The 22,948-nt window shown below is 40.7% G+C and overlaps 2 protein-coding genes across 4 annotated transcripts in view; one reads left to right on the forward strand and one right to left on the reverse strand.

The window, feature by feature from the left end:
• srgap2 (SLIT-ROBO Rho GTPase activating protein 2) overlaps positions 1–14,136 on the reverse strand; it is a 54,168-nt gene extending 40,032 nt beyond the window's left edge. Inside the window, exon 1 of one of the 2 annotated variants that reach the window (XM_079341019.1) lies at positions 13,523–14,136. In XM_079341019.1, coding sequence (XP_079197145.1) covers positions 13,523–13,589 — 67 coding nt within the window. In that variant the 5' untranslated portion in view covers positions 13,590–14,136. The remainder of the gene's footprint in view (positions 1–13,522) is intronic. The other variant, XM_079341018.1, reaches the window with a different exon arrangement.
• Positions 14,137–14,633: 497 nt separating this feature from the next.
• Positions 14,634–18,761, forward strand: LOC306822192 (protein FAM72A). 2 transcript variants are annotated; one of them, XM_079341025.1, is made up of 4 exons: positions 14,654–15,232; positions 15,336–15,413; positions 15,840–15,964; positions 16,064–18,761. In XM_079341025.1, exons 1-4 carry the CDS (start codon positions 15,081–15,083, stop codon positions 16,156–16,158), a joined length of 450 nt encoding a protein of 149 aa, XP_079197151.1. In that variant the 5' UTR covers positions 14,654–15,080; the 3' UTR covers positions 16,159–18,761. The 2 variants fall into 2 exon arrangements, with proteins under 2 accessions (XP_079197150.1, XP_079197151.1); XM_079341024.1 differs by having other exon boundaries at positions 14,634–15,232; positions 15,840–18,761.
• Positions 18,762–22,948: the final 4,187 nt, after the last annotated feature.

Below are 22,948 nucleotides of genomic sequence, written 5' to 3' on the forward strand. Positions count from 1 at the left end.
TTTTTCACAAAAAAACGTCACTCAGATTACCCCAACTCCCCCCCCCCCACCACCACCACCACCTCCGGGATAGAAATCAGACATTCCCATTGTACCAAAGACAACACAAAAATTCATGGATTCAAAATGGCTTCTGTTCAGTAAAGGCTGTGCTGAAGCCAGCTGTGCTGTGTGCATATGGACGGTGTAGAATGTAAAGTATGATGGCGATGTGTTTCACTCGGTGGACAGTGGCCATCATTGTCGTCCTCAGTGAAAGCAGGACACAATGGAGAGGGATACAGCCAGGGACCTGACTCACACATACTGTAAGCCTTCCTGGTTATTATGGGTAACAAAAGAGACTGAAAACAATGGGCATTAAATATCACTCTGCTGTATGGGGACACAATAGCTGCTTTAATACAAGGCTGTTGTGCGCCAAATGTTACATGAATATAGTTTTTCTTAGTTTTACTGGAATTCGTGGTGCTTCTGCTCCTCTCTGCACATCAACTCTGCATTAAATTAGACTTTTAGCAAACTTTGAAAGTGCACAATGTGGTCAAAGATGCTCTGATGAGAATACAAAGAGAAACACATGGATCCTGCTTTAAAGGTAGATCAACAATATTATAATGTTTATTCTTTAAGATAACACACATGGTATGTGAATTCTATCAGTGTAAGTAGTTTCCATGGTTACTTGTGGAATCTGCCTTTCCCCTGAAATTGACCAATCCCAAGTCGTGCCCCACTTAGTTACTGTTGCTAGGTTGAACATGCTTGTCAAAAAAGAGACATGGCATGCCTGCTCGGGTTAGCTGGGTTATTTTGCCAGCCCTGTGGAGAGTCCCTGCTGCCAGCTCTTCACTCAATGTTTTCTGCGCTTATACACTGCAGTTACCCGGTAACAACATTATCAATGTTTCTTTGTTTGTTGGTAATAGAATTAACACCAAATCTATTTACACGATCAGGTTCTCAACAGAATTAATCATCTTGCATCCAGCAACCGAAGTACAAAGAGAGTCAAGTAAACAGTTGCTGAATGCCAAGCTTGCTTAATTGTAACTGGAGCACTAAGGAAAAAATGTGATACTTTTAAGGGGTTAATTACATATTTGCTCAGAGATAATTCGGAGGGAAAATGGCCAGGGCAGGTATGCCTTTTGAATTTTCCATAACATTTGATGGGATCTGATCAGAGTACAAACTTACTAAAGTCACATATTATTTGCATATTATATTCATTGCTAATCAATATCCAATAATACTTGTACTTTGAGAATCAAGGAAAAGCATGAAAACCATGTCATGCCCAAATACACAAGATGTGCATTAAACGTTATGAAGTTGTTCTTGTTAGCTACTTTCATTATCTGTTGATCGTTATAAATGTCTGCTGTTGAAGGAGATGTTGCATTTATTTTTTTTTATTTATAATGGGCTTTTTTGGATTAAAACTGTTGTTTTGAGAAAAGAACCTATTTTGAGACGTCTCTCCGGCACTAAGAAATTGTAATTATTTGTTGTTCTTTGAATTCTGCCAATTTATAGACCAAACAATAGTGGCAATAATGGGCAGCATATTCTACACAGATGTCAGTTGCAGCCCTTGGACAACAAGTGATTCCAAAGACATTCATTACATTCATCCAACAGTGGGAATCCAACAGTCCAGACTCCACATTCCTCTGAGGGAATACCATAAGCGCATGACAAGAGCCCCACTCACATGCAGCCACTTAGCCTCCTGCCTCCCACTGCAACCTTTACACAGAATGAATGCCTGTGTGTGAGCGTATGTGTCATGGACAGCAACCTTTAACACGCAACACTGCCCTCAGACTGATAGGATGCACACAGAGAGAAACTTGGGAAGAGAGGCAAGATTTGGGAAAAGACATGGCTAGTGATGGGGGGGGGGGGGGCACTAGAACTTGCTTGTGTCAGGCTGCTATGTCAAGAATGTAATAAAGTGATTGATGGGAAGGTTTGCTGTGCTTCAGGGCATCCCCCTTCTTTACCCTCTTTTCTTTGTCAACTTCTCCATCACCTGAATACCCAGGCCAGAACCCAGCTCGGTTTTCTTCCGAGAAAAGCCACCTGATCTGCACAAGGCAGAGGTTGGCTTCTAAACAAAGTGACTTGACAGAGTGAGGCGCGCTGTGTATAATCTACAGAGAAAGCTCCCATCAGCTCCACAACAACCCCTGTGTCATGCATGGGCCACTGCACAACAGGAATGCATATATGTGTGTGTGTGCATGTAAAAGGAGGGATGTTCCCATTTCCACTCTGTTTGAAGCACATGGACTGAAGGGTGGGGGTGGGGGTGGGGAGGGGGGAGTGGAGCACCAGAGGGAGGGTGAAGGGAGAGGCGGAGGCAGTAATCTGAGAGGGGTATCCCACGGAGCAGAGCAGCACATGGTCTACACTCTACTGTGGACCCAGAGACAGAGACACTGACAGACAAGATTTCCTCTACAATCAAAGGCATGAACAGAGGGATAGAGTGAATAGAAGTTACCCAATCCAAATGTACTTACAAACAATAGTATGTGGAACAAGAAAAAATATCCAGTCTGTCAGTGCAGTTACTAGATGCGCCCTTCACTGTGTACTTTTTTTTTTAATATTGGCATAACCAAAGTAATAACGTGTTATTGTATTATCATAGCTTGTGAGTGTGCTTGTCAAACTGTGAAACAATGCAATCACTACATGTTCAGAAGGCACAAGGCTCATTACTTTGATAGGATCTCAAGAAGTTCCAAGATGTCGGCTCAAATAAACCTGCCTGCATCAACCTCCACCAGGAATAAAGCACCACAGCATCATCCTGGCTGCTTCACTTGAATTGCCCTTTGCAGACAGTCGTTAAATTGTTGCATCAATGTCTTTGACTTTTTAAGATAGCTCATTCAGGAAAAAATAAAACATTTAATGAATGACTTTCTCCCATGTATTAAGCTGTGAGGCACTCCTGAAAATTTCTAGGACAGCCTGCCTCTGAAATCTTCTTGAGTCGCTTGTTCACATAGCTTGTTTGTGTCAGACACTGCAGAAACAGAGATAGATTTTTCACTATAATGACATTTTTGTGTGCCTTTATCTTACAATCTATTGTATTATCAATGCTACATGTCTTTTTATGTATTCAAAGTCAAGAAGTGATAGGTGAATTTCCTTGAATATTTTTCTGTTGAGACTTAGCGAGGAAATGTAGCCAGGGAACTGGCAGGAAGAAGTCCATAGTTGGGTTGACTATTTAGTTGTTTGTGTTCACACATGCAGCCAACCAAAAAACAATTCAGGACATGTTCAGGGAATTTAGTGTATGTGTGAAAGGAAATGCAAGTAAAAAAGGACAACTATTTTTGGAAATGTACAAAGAAAAAGGGGCCACAAAAGATGTCCACTCTAGCAGTGTGTTGACTCAAGTCTCTTTATTTAACACATCTCTTATGCAATATCCAAAAAGCTGGCTTCTAAAGCTAGTTTAAGATATACATTTACATCTCTTTGAATTGCCAAAGTCATTCACTTGCAAGTTATTGCATGTGATTATCTTCAGTATAAACTGATACTGATCCTTGAGCAGATAAACTGCATCTTACATAACGCTCTGAAGACTTTCTATACCTTGTTTTTGCACATGACAAGTTCAGAGACTCTGACAGATCACATTCCACAGCCTGAGGACACGCTTTAACATGCATAAGTGAGGAGCCAATCAGCATATTCTTTACATACTCGCACATACACACTCTCACTGACTGTGTTGCCCCCTAGCCACACTCAGCATGAGGCAGAACAAGAGAAAAGAGTTTGGTAACAGGCGTCAGATAAATATCTTAGCCTTAGGTACTGCTGCTGAACACCTGAATTACAGTTTGCTTCAGGTAAACAACATTTTCTGGGGAAGTTAGTCTACGCCCTACAAGGTCCCAGCACTGACATGTCAGTCCAACAGACGCGATACATGCATGCACTAAAAGTGAAACCAATCACACCCACAGCCTGGAGATGAGTAAAGCACGTCCTCTAAAATTGTGTTTCTCACATATGCACAAGAAACCGCTGTCACCTCCTGTTGCCTCAGTTTACCTCATAATGCATTTCCTTAACTTCAAATATTACATCTATTTGAAATGACGTATGTGCCAGATAAAGTTAGGTGTCAGTTCCAGTTCGGTCTTTTTTTATGTCCATTTCCTCCTCTTGCTTCGATAAAAAGCACTGTAAGAGACTGTATATAAATGTTTTACATGACTGAACACATAATAAAAAGGGTTTTTATATTAATCCTTGAGCTTTGTTTGCAGTTTCTTTCTGGCTGCTTTGGCGCCTACTAAAATAATTTCAGTGTTATTCCTGTTAACTTTTCAATTGTAAAATGCTAATATCTTAAAGTTATATTGTCATCTTACTGAAACCGAACAACAGGCTATCAAGATACATGACTCTCCCCAGGGCCTTGATAAAAAGAGAGACGGAGTAGTGATATGGAGGTAGTACATGGTCAAGACGGGATCGGCTGGGCCAGCGGGGAAGATGCGTGATGTGTGTGTGGGTGTGTGCACACACGAGTGTGAATTAACTGATTGACTGGTTAACCAATATTAATCTGTTGTGGGACAATATGAACGTTTTAAGGTGTTATTATGGTTGAGCTTTGTTGCAGTTCTGTTGCATAAGTGCAAAATGAAAAGAGCTTCTGTGTCATATAAGAGGAGTGCTTTTGATCTCTCAGACTAAAGCCGGGTTTACACCTCGGTGTCGAATAAGCTATGCTGTTGTGAGCACTACATACTTGTGCGTTATTGTGCCTGTGTGGCTTTTTAATACTCTGCCTGCAAACGCTAGCTGGCAAAGTGATTTTTATGCCTGTTAAATTGTCAGTTTTAGGTTTTACCACATCTCTATTTCTACTTCCTGATGCTTCCTATCTAGCTAATAGTGACCTCGACGTAACCTCCAGTTGAGGTCAACATGTAAGCAGTGCAGACAACCTATCACAGAGCATCAGACAGAGGCAACTGGCTGTTAAAGGGATATGCATCTGCTTTGAGTGTGAAGTAAGGGGGCCTGAGGCGGGAAAGACAGGCTGACTCCTCTTTTTTCCAGGATCAGAGAAAGAGGATGCTCCTTTTTAACTCTCTAGCTTCCTACCAACAAAGGAACGTGTCCATCACAAGCTGTGTGTATGAGATGGCTGTGGGAAAGAAAACTAGTGTATTCCCACACTTGAAGTTGGTTTAAAGTAAAGCCAGGATTCAGCACTTTTAAAAAGCTTCTCAAAGCCTGCATACAGTATGTGCTGCAAAAAAGGAGGAGGGGGGAATGGAGAAGCTTTGATGCTGGAAGAACTAAAACAGAAACTGGTGCATCCACATGGCAACTAGGGGGAAGAACACCATGTCCTCACATACATTCATACAAGAGAGAAGGTGTGTGTGTGTGTGTGTGTGTGTGCAAGTGTTGCAGATTCAGCTGAGAAGAGGTGATGAATGGCTTCATTAAAACAGCATTAGCTGAGGTGTGAACCACGAATGTCGAGTGAGTGCAACTGTGGAGTGATTGTCTGCTTCCAACACACACACACACACACACACACACACACACACACACACACACACACACACACACACACACACACACACACACACACACACACACACACACACACACACACACACACACACACACACACACACACACACACACACACACACACACACACACACACACACACACACACACACACACACACACACACACACACACACACACACACACACACACACACACACACACACACACACACCTCTCTTTGATACGTAGCTGAACATCCCACCCACAAATCTCTGCACTCACTGAAGTTTCTGCATCTCATTCACAGCATTTGATGTCAACGCAAGTTCAAAACGCTTCCCCAGGCTTTCATAAATATCAAGCTTAAAACATCAATGACGAGACAATTCGTTTTCAGGAAGAAAAAAACAGCGACGATTCGGAATTTCCTTTAATCAAAACCACATCACCCTTCGTCTTACACGGAGCCGACAGCCCGAGGGAGGTGAGGAAACAGCAGTGACACCATGGAAAAAGCTGGAAAAAAGAAGAAATAAAGGCGGCAGAGGAGGAACGTAAACAAGATGAACAAGAGAAAGAAAAGGACAGAAGGGGGGGGGGTCTGAAAAGAAAAAGGTCTGAAGGTTCAAAATGGAATCTAAGTGTGTGAGAGTGAGTGTGTATGTACTTGTAACCTGATTAGCCAGACCCTACAGGGGAGACAAATCTACATTATTCTTCCTCATTTTCCCTCTGCTCCTCACAAACCCAGAAAAATGGGGGCAATTCAGTAACCCTAGCAACCAAGTCTGCCTACGTGCAGCAGGAAGCTGGTGATGGGGAAGGGGGAAGGAGAGAGGAAGGATGGGGAAAGAAAAAGGATAACACAAGTGCATACTGTACTCACACACAAAGTGAATGGAGCAGATGGATCTTAGAGTGTATTAAAAGTGGGTTATATTCCCTCTTTAATACCCTTTTAAAATTAATCATGCTTCCTTTTTGCACATTTACCAGATTCCTCTTCCTTAGTTTTCATTTTTTTCCCCTCCTGCTCTCTGGCCACGTATGAGGGCTGTTCAAACACAACCTGTTTCCTCTGGCCTCCCTCGGGAGCATTATCCAACCTGTCTACTGTTGTGGTTTCTCTCCTTCCCTCCTTTCTTCCTCCCTCCTATTTATTTACAGCTGGACGTCTATCCTCCTATTGATTGTTTTACAGAGGATATGAGTGGGCTTTGTCTCTGCCGAGCTCGAGCTTTATATAGATCCCTCTGTTCTTAACCGTCTCACACACAAACACACATGCACAAACATCCTTTTAGATAGTTACAAGCCGGTGTCCAGTGTAGAAGAAGTTTACGCATGCAGGAAAAATATGTGAACACATGCTGAAATCCTAAATGTGATGGTTGTTGGTTTGAGCGGCCAAAAGAGGCGTGTCTAAAAAATGTGTGTCACATTTCATTGTGAATGACAAACATCATCAGGAGAGAGGGGAGACATAAGAAAGAGAGAAAAGGCAGAAATAAAATTAAAAGCAAGAATGTAGTTATCACAGTGGTCTGGTTGTTCATTGGCTGCAAGCTGAAAGAAAGAAAAGGTTTTTTTAAAATAAGAAGTGGTTCATCTGTGTGTGTGTGTGTGTGTGTGTGTCAGAGGTTTCGCTTTCTACATTTTTACACACTCTCACTGGTTGCTCTGCTGTTGCCGTGTGTGTGTGTGTGTGTGTGTGTGTGTGTGTGTGTGTGTGTGTGTGTGTGTGTGTGTGTGTGTGTGTGTGTGTGTGTGTGTGTGTGTGTGTGTGTGTGTGTGTGTGTGTGTGTGTGTGTGTGTGTGTGTGTGTGTGTGTGTGTGTGTCTCACATAAAGAAAGTCAAATTTAAATGAGGCTCCCCGGCAGGGGTCAAGTCCTCCCGACCAGCTCTTGGTTCAGGTCACACTCACACACAAATACATTCATGCAAAGGCTTGATGATCAACGAAGCCATTTATACATTAGGGTTCAAACTATTCATCATGTGTCAACAGTTTTAAAAAGAAATTTGTTTACCCTTGAGGCACTAACAACCTTAATTCACATCGAATTTACCTTTTTAGTGAATGTTTAAAAAAAGTGGTTTAGAAAGTCATCAGTAAACCAAGATGGTGAGAAGAACTGAAACTATGAAACTGTGATATGAAAATTATGTAACAAAAGGAGAACCATGCCTTGAATATCTTTTCACTATTTTAATTCTAATACACCATTTCACAAGGATTGTAATTGAATGTAATTTCTAGAAAAACATCTTCATTTAGTTTAGCAAACATCAAAACTTCAAGATAGCCTTGAAGTGAGAGTCTGGTGTTCAAACCACACATACAGAAACATTGTCTCAGTGAAGCTAACAAACTGCATGAGTGAAAAAGTGTAGTTGATTTGCAAATAAACTCAGTGTATTAACAAAGTTAGTGTGTTTTGCATTACTAATTTTGCCAACAGCTTAATTTTGAATACAAAGTGTACCAAAAAGGAGCTGCACGGTGAAAAATTAAAAAAAAAAAAAAATCAAGTTCACAGGTACACACACTTGTTTTTTTTAACAGCTACAACACCCGAAAAGTGGGAGGAAAGTTTCCTACCAATCCCAACATGCCTCTGTGCTGAAGGCCTAAAAAAGGGGCGTCAACCTCCAAAGTGTTGAGATAAGCCAACCAGTGAAGTAGGAACATCTGTTGCCCAATCAGAGCATCTGGAACATCTGGCAGCAATGAGAGCAGTCATCTCGCAGCTGAACTCTGACCTTATCCACGTCGTTTTAGCCACTGCCTTCTTCTTCTACATCAGTTTTGAGCACTGGTTGTTGTTGTTGTTGTTGTTAAGATGTATCTCAACCTGCTCATCTGCAGGTTCATGGTGATAGCAAACATTCCTTTTTATAATCTCTCAGCCATCGACTGTGTCCAGACTGTAGGAGGGTTGGCATTCATCTCAATCCAAATCACAGTAACTCATCGACTGACTGGAAAGCAGTGCCTCTTGAAATGTGTGCGAGTGTGTTTGCTGATGATATTGGTAAATCTAACACAGTGTGTTTTCTCTCCGGCAGCACTGTACGAAATGTTCATGTTCAATTTTGGAGAATGAGGGAACATATAGGTAGAAGGGGATTGGGAAAACAATAACTGTGTTCAGCCAAGTGCTGACACAGCAGAAGGTGAGTGCTACCGTGCACAGACACACCAAAGCGACACACTGTTATATTGTCATCAAAGGGGAGAGAGGATTTTCTCTCTCTACCCACAGTATGGCTTTGGTTCCTTTCTATTCACAGATGCAAAGTGCTGACTGCAAAGCTAAAAATCCTTACACACCAAGCGCAGTATGAGTGTGTGTGTGTGTGTGTGTGTGTGTGTGTGTGTGTGTGTGTGTGTGTGTGTGTGTGTGTGTGTGTGTGTATGTGTGTGTGTGTGTGCGTGTGTGTGTGTGTGTGTGTTGTGACAAGTAGTTGATTCCTTTGCTCAGAACGCCATGGGTCCCAAACAGGAAGCATTGCACACTCCCAACAATCTGTGTGTGTGTGTGTGTGTGTGTGTGTGTGTGTGTGTGTGTGTCTGTTTCAGCCTGACTCCTGAACCCCAGTCTCACACAAACATCCTTCCTGCCTGATTATTTTAAGCTCCATCTGAATTTTAATTTCACCTCATAACACACACGCACGCACACACGCACACACGGTCCTGCCATAAAAAAAAAGTAGTTGACAAACAATCAGTTTGTTTTTTGCAGCTCTACGTGTTGCCAACACACTCTCCGAGACAGCAAAACCTGTGTATGTTGTACACAGTAACCCATACTGTTCAGAGTGGTTTGATTTACTTGTGGTCAGTAAATGCACCGCTGGCCTCAGTCGATACAGACCTGCCCTAATTGACAAGGCGTTGTTAAAAGCTCAAACACCAAGCATTCAAACAAGCTACCCACCAATTGATTAACTCAAAGAGGTCTAAGCAGAGGCTTCCACCCACATGTGATGTTTGCTGATGTGAGGGTAGCTGCTGTAAAGGACTGTGCAACATCCAGCTTTTCCTTATTCCTCCTGCCTTGAACTTATTTGTTTGTTTGTTTTTTAATAAATAAATCCTTGTGTCTCGTGTCAGAGGATCCCCCTGTGACAACGCTGCTCCCCTTGATCAAACATACATCAAGCAAATACAACACAGACACTTTCAGCTCAGGATTTGAGTCTTAAAACACACAGACATGAATCCATCCTCCTGCTCGCCACCTTTTCTATTGTGTGCAAGGGAGGGCAGCCATTTATCCGGATGGGGTTTTTTCTGGCTGTCTCGTAAACAGGCAGCTAAATTCACGTACAGGCAGGCAGATGTCAGTTCAGATTGTGCTCAAAGGGAGACGCATCGTCATCTCTTCTTGGGAAGACGGATCGACGTCACATGTGCAAAGCTTTCTGAGTTCAAAACACACGTTTGGAAAATGTAAATTGTCTATGTCTTTGGAGATACAGTGAAACCTGCGGATCATTCTGCAAGTATCTGGTGACTAAATGTTATTCAACACATCAGAATGGACTGAAATAACTGATTTTAATCTGTAAAAAAAACTGTAATCAATATGTTTAATCAGAAGCAGCAGTGGTAACCACTTCCTAGAAAGTCAAGATGCTGAATCTCTGAGCCAAAAAGTACTTGAAAAATGAAACATCTGTCAAAAGTATTAAAGGCTGAGCACTATACTTTTCCACTAAAGATGTTTCCCCTTGAATTAAGGCTTTCTATTTAAATATTATGTCATCCTCTCCGACTGAGGGACTGTGATAGCTGCTAGATGTGCGTTGACTGGATAAATCCAACAGTTCCTGTAATACTGTCAAAGCTCAGAGCTATTCAAAGTCTTCAAGTAGCTTTCCAAAGTGGTGCTCGGTGAACTACGAATGGTAGGTGATAAGCTCATTCCTTGACTGAATCTCAGGGCTGCGTATAACCATTCGCATCTGTGCTAGAGCATTCCTATCCTGCTTTCAATGCGTCTCACTCACTTTTTTCTGCTGTCTTTCTTTTTTCTCTTTCTTTCTTCTCTGCCTCTCAGTCACTCTGTCTCTATCTTTATCACACACACACACACACACACACACACACACACACACACACACACACACACACACACACACACACACACACACACACACACACACACACACACACACACACACACACACACACACACACACACACACACACACACACACACACACACACACACACACACACACACACACACACACACACACACACACACACAAACATTCTCTCTCACACACACACACCCTTTTTGAGCAGGAACATTCCTGCTTGCATCAGCCAGAATCCCATATTAGAGTATCAGCAGCACTCTGGCTGTGTGAAAGAACACAAACTGAGACAGATGGATGTGTGTGTGTGTGTGTGTGTGTGTGTGTGTGTGTGTGTGTATGAATAACATTGCATGGGAATACATATAAACACCACTTCCATGTAGAACAATAGGGCAACTGAACTACTACACCAGCTTCATGAGTAGCCAAACAAAATGCAAATGTGTGGTTAATATGCCAGGGGAGGGTCTTTAAAATTGTTTGAATGAATTCACTCCAGTGCTTGATTTTTCAAGCTTATGTGTGTGTGAATATGTGCATCATGTATCATGCATCTTCCTCTACTGCTGCAGAGATTTCTGAACAGAAGCCATGGGAGGATTTACATTTATTTCGCCCATGATGCTGCAATGTAGTTGCAGTGTGGAAGTACTTCACGGATGCCCAATCAGAGCAGGGACTCATAGGTTTGGTTCTTCAGCTTGATGGACTGAATGTCTAACAAGGGTTTTAAGAAATAAGGCACGCAAACACAGGGCGCAGAGATGAGATGTGACGTGTAGGTGATCATGTGTTGCTGCTCTGTACCCTCCATTAGAGAATCTCTAACAGCAGTGCACAAGGTAATGACAGACTGTCTGTGCCTTCCAGGGAAGACAGACTGCTGGGAATGTCATCGCAGACGCACAGAAGACATCTTTACACATCCTGAAACACACAGCAAACAGCTATGTGGATGCACGGGTTTATCTTTTCATCTGGTAATTTCAAATCAGGACAAGTATGGAAGGTATGTGGAGAAAAAAAAATGTGGACACAGAGTGTGAGGAAAAGAAGAGAGAGCTCATCAACACAGCTGTTGAGCAGGGAGCAGTGAGGTAACTGACAGGAGGAATTGATTCAGAGGGTCGATGGACAAACATTAAGTCCACAAGCTGACAAACACAGCAGACAGTCCTCACAATGCAGCACAGACATAAAAAACCTTTACACGGGCTGCCAAGCAGAAACAGCCGGTCTAATGGGACGGGGTAAAACACAACGCTGATAATGTCGCTGTGGTGACGTCTGAAGGAGTAAACAGAGAGGTAGATGAACAAGAAAAGTGACAAAGAAGAGGTTGAGAGCATGTGCAGACAAGTGGTGAATTAACAGGAAAACTGGGATACGGTGATGAAATTGCACTGTGCAATAACGTTGTTCAATGGGGTGACTCTGATACATGTGAAAACACTTCTATTTTTTTTTTTACCTTTACCTTGTTTTACCTTTGTCAATCACATTTCCTCACTCTTCTCTACAGCTTACCTAGACTGCTTGTTTTGAATGCACAAAGGGCTCCGTGTAGTAGGTCAAATGTCAGCATGCCACTTAAACATAACTTTTGGTATCGCTACTATTTGAGATGTATTGTGCAGCCCTGTTTTAAAGCTTTCATAAAGAGTACACAGCTTGGGTCAATATGTTTTACTTTAGGATTACATTCAACTCATTCCTATGAATTGTTGATCTGCAGGAGCCTGAAAAGGACCAAGTGGGTGATCATTTTTTAGATAAACCTGGGATAAGAGGATGGGTGTTTTTACATGGACATGAGAGGCTTGTGTGATGAGGAAGCCTGTTTTATCTGAGGGTCTCGCACTGCAGCAGCAGTGGACACATGCTGTTAGTGAGGAAGGCAATATCCTGTCCTGCACTTTGCACATCCCTACCCCTTCCTGCCACCTCTGTGCTTCTCCTCTACTCCCCAAACTGGAGTAGAGGACTATGACTAACCTTAACATATAAAACTGATGAACAGTCCCTGTCATTGTGATGACACCAGCCACACATACTATGGGGCTACAATCACCTACCTAAACGCCCCGTTTCTTCTAGCCATTACAATCTGCTCTGCAACCCCTGCTGCTTTCATGTCCTTCATCGTCAGCAGAGGCGAACGCCAATAAGCTGTGATCGATAGACAAGCTTCTGCACAAATTGTTCACTTAATTGCAATCTGTGTTCAAGCAATACACACAGAAAGGCCCTCACACATCCTTGCAGCTTTTTCTTTCAGTGCACCCCAGCAGCTATAGCAGCAGCGACACGCATGAGACAGAGGAGGAGAGAAAACGCCCTGCCTTGTTCCATGTCGAAACCCCAGCCCTGTGGGTAGTCTACAACAAACTAAGCCATACACACACAAACACCACCCTAATGTTGAATTTTCTAAAGAGAGCATAATGCAGGTCACATCAGGGCTAAATACCGATTCGGCATCGCGTATTTTCTGTTTATTCCAAATCTGTGCGAGGCATTAAGGCGAACAGTCACAGGTTTTAAGCCACGCTGGTCGTGAGGATCCATTTATGTTTGCAATTATTGATGTTATTGATGTGATGAATCAAGCCTACATAGTGACAATAACCTTCCATAAATGACAGAGGGGCACACAAAGACGAGTGTAGCCTACCCTTTACGCCTTATGAGATAGGTGAGGGCACATAAAACCCCGCAATCAGGAAAACACACAATGTGGTCAAACACAACCACACAATCCATAGTCATCGACCAAGCTTGCGCTTTGTAGAGACACGTGAGAAGCTTTTAAAAAGTTTGTTTTACCTTTTACTTGAGTTTCATATTCGGCCACTATCTCCTTGTCCTTTCGGAATTTCGCTGGAGACGTCATGGCTGAGTTTGGAGATCAAATCACTTGCCCTGGTAGCGCAGTCAGTTTTCTCTCAATCAATTAAAAGTCAGATGAAAAAGGAGGAAATGCCACAACTTGGACAGGTTTTGAAAATAGTAAGAAAGGTCAGATGAGAGGCTGCAGCTCCTCAGTGTGCCCGCGGATCTGTATTGTCTAACTGCCTGTGTTCACTCCGGGCGCATTGTGAGTTTGGCGCTGCTGCTGCTGCTGCGCCTCACCGCCTCCTCAAAACCGGTTATGGAGCAAACAACTTCAAGTGGAAGCAGATTCATTCCCCCTTTCAAAACAAAAAAAACGCAGAAATCTTGTCAGTCTGCACAGCTAAAACTTTTTCTTCAGAATATGTGCCCTGGGCTGGGGTCTGTCTATGTCTCGCTGTTGCCTGTCCAAATTGAAACTGCTCTCCTCCTCTTCACCCCTGAAGTGAGGGAGAGGAGGAACCAAGGGGAGATGCAGGGGCCCTAGTGCGCAGGACCGGCATGGATCATGGATACACACACATGGTAAGCATTCGTCTGGGTTGAGAAGCAAAATTTTATTTACAGCCCAAAAACTTTATCAAGCTTTTATTATCTTACTATGTTGTTTTTGCAGCTTCTTTGCAATAAATGGCCGTGAAAACTAAAGCAACGAGGCCTAAATCCTTCAATTGGAGTCACTCGACATGAAACAATAATGTTGTTAACACAATGGAAATGTACGACCATCCTCTTGCATTCCTCTGACATTTTAATTCACCTTAAAATGTATATAGCAAAGCCTTTCAAAATAAAAAAAGTCGACCCTCCTCTTGTTTTTCTCTAGACTTTTTCTCACTGACTTCAACAAAGCCCCGCCTAATTTCATAGAACGGTGCTGTATTTCCCACACCACAAGTGGTCGAAGGGATTTTGAATGACACTTTATTACACCAATCGGCCTAAGGATGTTTGTATTGGGGCGTTTTCGGCTTTAAGTTTTAACCAATTAAATTTGGACGTAGTAGCGGCGGGTTGCCAATGGCATCGGTTACTATGGAGTGCATCCAATCAGAGTCTGTTGTGTGGTCTTTTTAAAGATAGTTTCAGGAAGTACCTCTTCGACACCAGGAAGTTGTAAACAAAGCTGACAGCTATTTTAGTTAGCTGTTAAACTACATCTGAATGGATGTTGAGCACGTCGCGTAAAACGGGCTAGTTTGTCACCGGTGCCGTGTATTTCATATTCATGATACAGTCTAGTGATTCTTTCGTATAAAAAACGTCTTTCGGATCGATATTTGTCCGTGCGTTTGTTCAACGAGCTACTGTTAGCCACCTTCCGTTTGAGGAGAAGCTAACGTGTAAACAAGGACGCTAACTCGAATACGACCTATCTGAAGCGAACGGATATAGATTTCTCTCAGTCTCTGCTTCTTGTTTTCCTGTTTTAATTGTTGTCCGGAGACAGAAAGCGTGAGAGAGAGTTCATCCATTTCTATCAGGACAAACGATGTCTACATCCAACGCTAACTTCAAAAACAAGTGTGTGACCCAGGTGAACTGTATATTCTGTGACAGTCTTCTCTGCACAAGAGGCATGAAAGCAGTGCTTCTTGCAGACACCGAGGTTGAACTGTTTTCCACTGATATCCCTCCCAATAGGTAAGTGCTGCTCGCCTTTGTTTACATCTTCTGTTTGTGTGTTTATTTGTATGGACATGTTTCATACAGTAATGTCCGTGTTTATTTATGCCCCCCCCCCAAGAACTGTTGACTTTGTGGCCAGCTGTTACTCCACTGAAAGCTGCAAATGCAAACTGAGAGACATCGCATGTCTCAAGTGGTAAGTAAAGCTCCTTCACAGCCTGCAGGGTTTACTTTAGTAACGCCATCTGCTAATGTCAGATATTAATTTAAAAAAAAAGAAAACCACACTTTGTACAGCAGACAAAAAGTTTTTTATTTTTTTATTTTTAAAGTATATATTTGGATTAATGATGGTTCAATAATATTTATCTATTTATTTCCAGTCTACATCTTTAGTGAACGTAGGTTTCTGATACTTGTTGTTGATTTCTGACATTGTTGCTACAGTGCGTTTTGTGGAGCTTCTTTTGTATTTGCAGGCCTTTGTTGCTGTACACGGTGTAAAAAACAAACATCTGTTAGATAATAGAGATCCACTCGTGGAGTTAGCAGTTTTCAGACATGCCCCGAGCAAAGTGCTGACACATGTTTCTTCTTTATTCTCTCCCCCTCCCTCTTCCAGTGGTAATGTTGTGGGCTACCATGTTGTGGCCCCCTGTAAACCCTGCCTGCTTTCCTGTAACAACGGCCATTTCTGGATGTTCAATAGTGATGCCGTTTCCACTCTCAACAGACTGGATTCGACAGGTCGGTGCAACCCCTCAATAAAATCCTATTCTGTGGATATTTTTCTGCTGTTAAACGAGTTTTTCACTTGCCTTTGTTTATCCTCCAATGTTTTCTCAGGGTTGAATCTGCTATTGTGGGGAGATCTTCCTGAGCTGGATGACAGTGAGAATGAAGAATCGGAAAGCCCATCAGAGGAGGAGTGCATTAGGTAGAGAGGTGAATGGACAATATGAGAGACAAGGAATGCCAACATTTTTTGAGAGGCAGAGCTAGAAGAGTGTACAAACCATGCTTGAGATACGAGAGAAAAATGAAGCCTTAAAGGGTAATTTAATACTTTCGAAATGTGGCAGACATTTATGCAGCACAGCTCCTTGTAAGTCTAAAACTTAAACAATGGTGCGCACCTGGCAACACGCCGACCAGTGATGTCACACTCGTGGAGTTAGCAGATACACGCACATACATGCCTTTGTTTACTAATGGAGATCACCAACCGTGGCATCAATGATCGGCGAATTGTTAAAAAGAAGTATGAACCCTGAAAACAGTACAATAAACAGTTTTGCCCTTCACAGTGAAGTGTAGAATTACCCTTTAACTTGTGGCCACACCTTTCTCCACCACTTTCCACCGTTCAAAGCACAGACATGCACACTTTCAAACGCAATCGTCCCCTCTCTTTTTCTCTTACATGAGCACTTTTGTGGACTTCAACCGAGTGGAATCTGCCAGAAAATGCTGTGTTTTCAAGCTGTTACCATTTTTCATTTTTCTGGAGAAATAACCATGACATTCAGCCACAGTCCTTTTTTAATGGTGATAATAATCGTGCATTGAATATGGTGTAATGAGCAATCACTCCCAGTCACGTCTCCAGGCTTATACTCTTGTTGTGGCTAGGTGCCAACTGGAGAGTTTGGGTGCTTTTAGAGTCGATGTGTGGGAGAAATTGCACAATTAGTGAATGATGTTTATCTATGAGTACCTTGCTTTTGAAGGGCATATTTAATTTAGGTTATCTTGCAATCTGGCATTCTATCAGCGAGACATTTTTGATATGCTAATGCAGTGTTGTTCGCACATTTAGTGTCAGCAGTATTTATTCAACATCCAGATGAATCTGACTGTAGCAGTATCTGATACTAACATACTAATTTAGATCGTGGGTATGCTTACTCATCCTGAAGCAGCTGAATTTTATCGTTGAGAGTTCAAATGAGGTAACGAATTTCCAGATTGATGATATGGGAAGGATGGAATAGTAACTAACAGAGGTTATACACCAGAACGGTTTATTCTTTAGTTAAATGGTAGGATGGAATGTGTCCATGTTTTCATTGAGTTACTATTCAGTTTTTTGTTGCAGCACAATTGTAGCACCTGAAGAGAAAAAAAATAATTCAACTCCAAAGAATCATGGGACATATCAGTTTAGATTTTATGGACTGCTACCCACCTTAAAAAGATACTGACGTCACTAAAGGACAGTTTATTGATATAGCAGTTCACTAGAGTACTCCATTCTCAGCGTTCTGCGAGCCTTACTGTACTTTGGCCAGTTTCCCTCAAACTGAACCTCTGTTGTTAAACTGTGGATTTGGCTTGATGCTGTGTATTCAAGTGGTTCTTCTGTGCCCGGCTCATACTATGATCCTGTCTCACACTTACAATCTCTCTGAGACTTAGAGTGTAAGATTTGCCTGTATTTTTAAATGCTGTTAAAGGAGCTAACATAGAATGTTGCCTCCTTCCTGAAAGAAACGGAAACAGGAAGTTGGTGTTTGTTTGTTTGTTTTTTAACTTAAATCAGCCTCTATATTGGTCAGTGCTATAGCTTTAAGTTGTTGTAAATGCACATAGAGGTGGAAGAATTTGTCCAGATTTTCATGTTTTTCACCTCAAAGGTATAACTGACAAAAGGCTACACTTGCACGCCAAATACTGTGGTTTAACCGATTAATACAGTGCTGCAGCTCTAGGTATTTATTAAACCCACAAACCAAATATCTGTAACCACATACTTCCTTTTTGTTTACAATTGCATCCGTTTCTGTGTGTTTTATGTTTTTGTTAAACCCAAAATTTAAAAAAAAAAATTGAAATGTTGTAATATGTGAATACAAGACAGAAATGTGATGATTTGCGAAACATTGAAACCCAATATTTAGGATAAAAAGTACAAAGACAAGCTGTCAAATGTTGAAACAGAGAAATGTAATTGTTTTAGGGAAACGTTATGCTAAGTTTCTGAAAACAATGTTTCAAACAAGTCTGGACAGTGGCAACAAAGACGTAAAAATGTGTTTTGTTTTTTTACATAACTAATTCTGCAATTTGATGGTCTACTGTTAATATTATCATTGATTTCGCATTCATATTTTGTATTTGTGCTATTTTCAGTTAGATATAGGGTTTCAATGATTTCCGAATTTAGCACATTCAGTTTTCCTTGGCATTTTACACAGCGTCTCAACATGTTTCTAAATTTGTGGTTGTATTTAATATTTCATTTGCGATGTAGTGCTTAGTTTTGTATGTCAAAAGTTTGATGTGTACAGTGTTACCTCATGAAGGTATCATTACGAGCTTCCTCTGGCTAGGACAATTGTCAAAAGATAATCGAAATAATGATATAAATGGTTGTTTCTGACGTGAATAACTTTGATTAACATGACCTGCTGAAAAATGTATATTTTGGAATTGCACTGAAACTGCATTGGTAGTTTGAAAAGATGTGTTGTTTTATATGCTTGTTAAATTAATAAACTTTTCTTTTCTTTTTTTTTTTCAAAAATATTTTAAAGGCCATGTAGTTCTCTTGTGACTTTTTTTTTTGTTTTCAAAATCTAGAGCACCGTTACCCTTTGACACAGAGAAATAATGGTGCACCAAACGTTGACGTGCCATTTGGATTTGCGGAAAGAATACAGAAATGTACCAACAAAAAATAGACGAGAAACAAAAAATAAAGTGAGAAAAAAATGAAACTTAACATGATGGGCCCAAAATCTGGGGAACGTAGCTCATAAGCAAAGCGGAGTACTAAGTAATCAATAAACTATAACACAAACTTAATTATAGTAATTTGGGGATAAAGCTGGTGTTGTCATGGACAGATGCAAAGTCACAGTTCTGAAATGTCCCTCTTTAGTATATTGTGGACTTAGTTCTCTCTCGATAACTGTACAGCAAACTGCCCTCTCAGACAAATGATTTGACTACATGAGTCAGTTTACTGCAGCCACAAATGTCAAGCTTGTCTGAGATTGTCTTCACAACTTGGCCAACAGAAGTAACACACTATTATCTTTATGTACCCTAACAGGATGTTTTCACGAAGAAAGTGCAGAAAGTTGACAAGTTAAGTGAGGAATCGTTTTAAAATGATTTGTCGTAATAGTAATTTGAAATGCAATTGTCGACACATCGTGTGGAAAGCTGGGGAATCTTTTTACAACAAAAAATCTCTGTGCTCAGAAATCAGTCTGAGTATGATTATTCTTTTTAGAAATAAGGATGTAGGTTTTAACTTCTACATGTGCTGCAAGAAGTTAACACTTTTTTTTAATGATCTACTTGAACTTTGATAATTATTACTGCATAGCTCATCATCAAGCATTCACTGCTGCTGTTGTTGGGGCACGTAGAGTACATGGCAATTTAAGCAGAGATGGCAAGAAACATCAGATACAAATAGTTGTGGCTTGTCATGTTTTCACATGTTTCTGAAGCATCCGCCTAAGTTACAAATCATTTTCTGAACAACGGCTCTATGTTAACGTTATATGATATATCCTACACGACCTTATGAGCGTTATCAGCCAGTGGTCTGTGCAATTCAATAAGTTTCCCACAAATGTCTCCATGTATATCCGAAGGTCAGGGTCAGGTGGGAAAATGGGTTTGGGTGTTCTTTGACCTTAAATCACACTTTGCTTAAACACAAGTTTCTTCAATAACAAAAAAAGACTAAAATGTGAAGTAGTGGCATGCTGGATAAAATTGTATGCTCAGCTCTTGCTCGTGTATGGTTGTCCTCACTAAACAAATAATGGATAAATAAATCCAATATGTTGTATGTCCCCTCTCCAGTGAAAGCAGGTTTATCAGACAGGGACTCAAACTATAGAACAACATGCTGATACAGGTCTAACAGATCACATACTGTGACAACAACCCAATAAAACATGATCATGTAGATTCTGTTAAAAAAGGCAGAATATTTTGATGTTTAAACAAACACAGAAACACCTGCACCTGCAGTCTTAACATAAACCGGTATAACTATGAATTTCAAAGTGAAAAAAAAGTGAAAGGACTCGGGAGTTTAAAAGCAGAGGATGAATAATAGATTGATTGAATAGATCAAAGAATCATCTGTTCACTATATGTCTACATTTGAGGTTTCGATATGCCACCTATTATTTAAGGCAGGGTTTTGCCTTATTTAGCTTTCCTAAAGTGGTGACTCGAAAGAATTTAGCCAGAATTGAAGGACAGGTTGGCTTTGACCAGAGCAGGAAACAAGGAAGACAGTCGTGAAGTTAAATTGGCAGCTGTTTGACTGAACTGTGTGTAAACGGAGGACAGGTGTGTATTGAACATATAGCATGCTACAAAGGAGCAGGCAGGTGTTTGTAACTGTTGAACATAAACAGCTGCCAGGTGAGCAGATGCAGAGGGAAGATTTGGTGTTTTATAGTTTTAAATAGAAGAATTTGCCTTTTACTTGTTTTGGGTATAAAGATTGAACTTGTTTGTACTAAACAGTAAAACCTTTACTCATTATTTTCTTTGATTATTCACCCCCCCCCCCCCCCCCCTTAACAAATTCATACATAGTATCATGACTTCATTTATGTCCAAATCTTTTCAAATGAATGAAAACAGTCAATAATACTTTTTTTGACGAAACGTTCAACGTTTTTTAAAGAAAATCTGAACCGACTCTTCAGAATAATTACTCAGTTCTGCCTCTGCATTTTCAACACATGTTATCAGAACCTGCTCGTTCGACCAATGGTAAAAAAAAAAAAAAATACTCAAGTGAAACTCAACTTTCTGTTGCACAAGTGTCAAATTTCCAAAACCACACTCTGGCGCCCTCACGTGGTTGTGAGGTGTAACCTTTTAAACTTGTTCGTCATAAAAATAGAAATATTTGACAAAATGGCTTAATGTTGAATAATTAGTTTAAATTAAAAAAAGATTTTCTATCTTCAATTCATATAACCTTTACCAATACACTCAATATTTCCTATATATGTGAAAACAAAACTGGACTTCCTTGTATTAAAATTATATTGTATCTGCATTATCTTTATCTGTGATTTTTTAAATTGTGTTTTAAGATTTTAGGTTGTCTTTTCATCAATGTATTTTACGCCCATGCTCTGACAAAATAAGAGAGAAGGCCATTTTAAGACAACACACATCCAGCTTTTGTTAGGTTCCTGTCACTATTATGGAAATGAAAAATTAGGAGATGTTTAGATATAATTAGAATAAATTCATGGGATTTACCAAGTGTCATTTTTGATCTTCATGTAATCTAGAGAATAGTGATTGTTATGGGAACGTAGGTTGCCATAACAACATGAGCCAAAGCACGATGGTCCTTTGCTCAAGATGATCAAAAAGTGGATGGTGGACTTTTCAGTGGTTCAAATTCAAATAAAAAGTCTCCGAGGGGCAATTCAAAACATCAATCATTTATTATGTCTTTAGAAACAAAAGGTGAAATAAGCAATCAATCCAACCTTGGAAAAATAACCTTAATTAACAATAGCCTAATTAATGTATCAAGGAAATTGAGAAAACACACACCACTGACCTACCTTATTTCCTCTGAGTACAAAAGAAAACATGATGCTTAGGCTTCAATCTCTCAGTGTTGCCATACCACTCCTAAGCAAAACAGTTAAAAGTTTAATTTTCTGTCTGTCACCCACATTGACTATATATTAATATGGACAGAACAACAGCTACCTAGGAGCGAAGCTTAAATATTGCTAATTACAATGTAGCTTCCCGTTTAAATGGAAAATACATTAGTAGGATAAGGAAAAATACTGGATTACGGCAATATCTATATTCAGATATATATTTTTTAGTTTTCCTCCTATGAGTGGGAGGGGAGGGGGGTACATTAAATACATTGTGGGCTTATGTATTATTGGATTGTATGGCTTTAGATTTAGAGTAAATAAAATGATACATGTTATAGCTTAAACTCCTAAAGAACACATGGACTCACACAAGCCTTGAAGTTTGGGACTAAATGACAAATCAACAATATGTAATGCACCATTAATCTAAACAGTCTAGAGCCTAGTCTGCTTGATGGTTACTATGTAGTCATGCTTCTCTGAGTAAAAAGATATTTGGATTTAGAAGAAATACAGGTCAGAAATATTGTATGACTCTATCAGCAAGGCGCTTCAACAATGTGGGAGAACTTTCGATAGCTGAAAGTTATGTGGCTGGACATCTGGCAGATTTCTTCCACATTAGTTGTCTAGACTAAGCAGTAAACCCTTAGTTTATCCTTTACAAAGCTTTGTAAATGGGGCAATATTACAACACCCTCTTTCTCCCAGTTTGCTTGATGAGATAGCCTCAACAACCCTTTGACAACCTGCTCAGGAAGAAATGTTTACCTACTGTACCACCCTGTGTGACCAATTCAGGTCACTAATCTGAGGACTGATACATGTGGGTTTGTTGTAAAAATGTGAGTGTTCAGAAGCTGCCCCAAGCTTCGGACTAAGGGAAGATACATATGGCAGCACGGCCAAGTGATAATGGCAGGTGCAGAAGTTTTTACCACATCCATACAAACCAGCAATAACCATCCAATGAGGAAATACATTTCATCATTAGTGCTGTGGAAAAGCCAGTTTCACAAACTTGGCAAAAACCTCCTATTTCCCCACAAGCCTGAATGGAAACTTGAGTGTCCCCTGCAAACAGCTCTCAGGAATAATATGGCCATCCTCC

The sequence above is a fragment of the Symphodus melops genome (assembly GCF_947650265.1).
Source record: "Symphodus melops genome assembly, chromosome: 4".
Lineage (NCBI taxonomy): Eukaryota > Metazoa > Chordata > Actinopteri > Labriformes > Labridae > Symphodus > Symphodus melops.